Source organism: Sesamum indicum, linkage group LG11 (genome assembly GCF_000512975.1).
Source record: "Sesamum indicum cultivar Zhongzhi No. 13 linkage group LG11, S_indicum_v1.0, whole genome shotgun sequence".
In the NCBI taxonomy this organism is placed as follows: domain Eukaryota; kingdom Viridiplantae; phylum Streptophyta; class Magnoliopsida; order Lamiales; family Pedaliaceae; genus Sesamum; species Sesamum indicum.
Window position 1 is genome coordinate 2,272,822 of NC_026155.1, and position 3,261 is coordinate 2,276,082.

Sequence of the window (3,261 nt, forward strand, 5' to 3'; positions counted from 1 at the left end):
TTAATACAACCATTTTTTTTTCAAAATATCAAGTTCGTTGCAAGACTACCAAATTTGCGAGGAACCTGAACTTAAACACGATGATTCTGGTGTATAGTATCTTCTCCACCTTACCTAAAGTTCAACCTTCAATATTTGCTATAAGGTTTGGATTTTTAACTATTATTCATTTTGTTGTTGTGGACAATTGGGCAATATTTTCTATTTTTTCTGCTGATAAAATATGCATGTATTTTAATTTTTTTTCCTTTCACATTGCCTGCTCTGTGTAAATGCCCTGACTAACAAAACAGTTGAGTGGACGAATAGGATTGCAAGTAAAGGTCAAATATTTGTAATCAAGGGATGAGATTTCAGGTTTGTGGGAATGGTCGGACCAGGTCAACCTAACCTGTGCAACATGACGTGGATTCTCATTCTGTTTAGACATTGGAGTTTGTATGGTGTTCAGACATCCATTGACCTGATCATAACCTAACATATTAAGGAACAGCAAGAACAAAACACAAGCACACTCAAAACTGACCAAGACTCCAAAAGTCTCACGAAGAATGGACAGAATTAGGCTGATTGAGGCTGCAAGAAAGGGAGACGTAAACAAGCTGCACAATTTGCTCAAAGACGACCCCTACCTCTTACGGGCCGTTGCTCTAGCAGATGGAGACACACCGCTGCACATTGCCTGCGTTGGCGGCCACGTAAACTTTGTGAAAGATGTCTTGAATCTTAGCCCGGAGCTCGTCTTGGAGTTGAACCAAGACGGTTTTAGCCCTTTGCACATTGTTTCAGCTAATGGAGATATAGAGATTGCGAGAAAAATATTGGAACTAGGCTGCCATCTCTGCTTGGTGAAGGGAAAAGAGAAGAGAATTCCACTTCATTGTGCAGTGGCTAAAGGGAGAATAGAGGTCATAATACAGTTGCTGTCAGCCTGTTCGGATTCCATCACTGAAGTGACTGCTAGAGGAGAAACCTGTTTTCATCTGGCTGTGAAGAACAATCAGTTTGAAGCTTTTAAGGTTTTGGTCGAGCACGTCATTGTGTTCGGTAAAGAGGATCTTTTGAACAAGAGGGATGATCGAGGAAACACTATCTTGCACCTCGCGACGTCCAGAAAGCAGTACGAGGTGATTATCGATGGACTGATGTGTTTGTTAAGATATTAATATTAAAGGGTAAATTGTGATTTACCTACTTGTGTTACGGAAAATCAGCAAACAACTCCTTAAAAAAAATAAAATAGCAACTTACCCTCCTATGTTTTTCAAAATTTACCAATTTTACCTCTTTATGTCCTTAAACAGGAAGGTAAATTGTTTCATTTTTTAAATAAGGGAATAAATTGCTATTTATTTTTAATAGGGAATTTACTTATTTAAATATTACAGGAGCGTAAATTGTAGTAAACCCGAATATTAAATGATTTAAGGGGAGGTTTCAACGTTTTGAATGGAAGAGGTAGGATCAATAATTACACTAACATGGGGGAATTTGTAGTAACTTAACTAAACTTTTTGCTCTATGATTTTCTTGATATCTTACACAGATGATTCAAATACTAAATTAGTTTGTTACATATCAGGTCATTGATTTGTTGCTGGACAAGAACTTTGGTTACAAGGGCAAATTGGAGATGAATCTCTTGAACAAAAATGGCCTCACTCCACATGATGTCCTAAGATCAGAAGGAGGTGATACTGATATAGAGGAAATGCTTAGTCGAGGTGGGGCTACGACAACCCAAACATTGCCGGATTTGGCAACGGAAAATTCAATAAATTCATCTCAAATTCCGTTGCAAAATCAGTCAGCCCAAGAACAACAGAGAAATTCTCGCAAATCCGCCTCCAAGAAGTTGCAGGATTACTTCAAGTATGACAAGATCAAAGACTCTCCAACTAAAGTTCGCAACACGTTGCTCGTGATAGCCGTGCTTATAGCAACCGCAACGTACCAGGCTGTGCTTAGCCCTCCAGGTGGGGTGTGGCAGGACGACTTTTGGCCAGATACTAAGAATAATGTTTCATCGGCTAGGCGACCACCACGACACATGGCTGGGCAGGCAGTGATGGGGACTAACAAAGCCGTGGCATACGGTCTTTTCCTACTTTTCAACTCCCTGGGTTTCTTCATGGCACTGCACATGATGAATTTTCTTACAATTGGACTTCCTCTGCAGTTCGAGCTTAGAGTTGCGCTTTTTGCGTTGACAGCGACTTATGACACTTGTATGGTGGCGATTACACCCAATGGCTGGATCCTGGTGTTGTTCATCGTCTTGTCTATTGTGATGCCATTTATAATGCCGGTTTTGACTATAGTGGTGAGAGATTATAATCGAAAGGGACGACAGTATGAGTTGCCAGCACAAGGGCAAGCTAGTTCTTGAGAATTATGTTTGAGGTTGTTCATCTTTTGTTTCGTTTTTGTGTTTGTGTTGGAGATTTTTTGTTTACATGAATTAAACTTGAGCACAAATTAATTAAATGGATCAGATTGTAAATATTATTGCACTTGAATGTGATTGATCATTGTTTTATATTGTAGGCCAACTACTTAATAAGATTAATTTCAAGCAGAATTATTTTTTTCGTTTTGTAACTATGAGAGTACGACAATTGTAATATTGTAGTCATAATAATTATAAATATAGTAATGCAACTTATACCCATCGCACACTTGGTCTTCAAATTGACACATTTTGTAGCACTTCCTACTCACTACATTTAATTATCACTATTTCATCATTTTCTTACTTAGAACTCATTCTATAAGTAGTTCCCTTTCAACCCGTAAAATAAATTTTAATTTATCAATATAATATATATATCTTAAAAGATAATAGATACCAGAAAAAGTTTATATTTACCCTCACTAGATGACCTCACGTACATAACCTCAAGGAAAGTAGTACCACAATTTTAAACACAAACCCGATAAAGGACTAGAATATTTAACAACCCAGCAGCCGAAAACTCCAGCTTGAGATGTCACGTAAAATGCAATCACATCATTAACAAATATTCATCATATAGCAATAGCATATATAAGCGGTAATACACCCCTACAACTGTAAAACAACCCACGGCATAATATTTGACGTTATCATTTATTAACTAAAGGCCATCATCATCTCATCGTCATATCATATACAACACAAAATACCCGTTGTATGTAATTTTCCCACACTCTTCTTACTCTATTGTGTAGCAATATCAGCACGGGACATACAAGCATGATATCTCCAAACCACCCCAGTAT

The 3,261-nt window shown here is 37.8% G+C and overlaps 1 protein-coding gene across 1 annotated transcript; it reads left to right on the top strand.

Moving 5' to 3' along the window:
* Positions 499–2,561, top strand: LOC105173271 (ankyrin repeat-containing protein BDA1-like). The gene is made up of 2 exons (XM_011094961.2): positions 499–1,127; positions 1,583–2,561. Exons 1-2 carry the CDS (start codon positions 552–554, stop codon positions 2,387–2,389), a joined length of 1,383 nt encoding a protein of 460 aa, XP_011093263.1. The 5' UTR covers positions 499–551; the 3' UTR covers positions 2,390–2,561.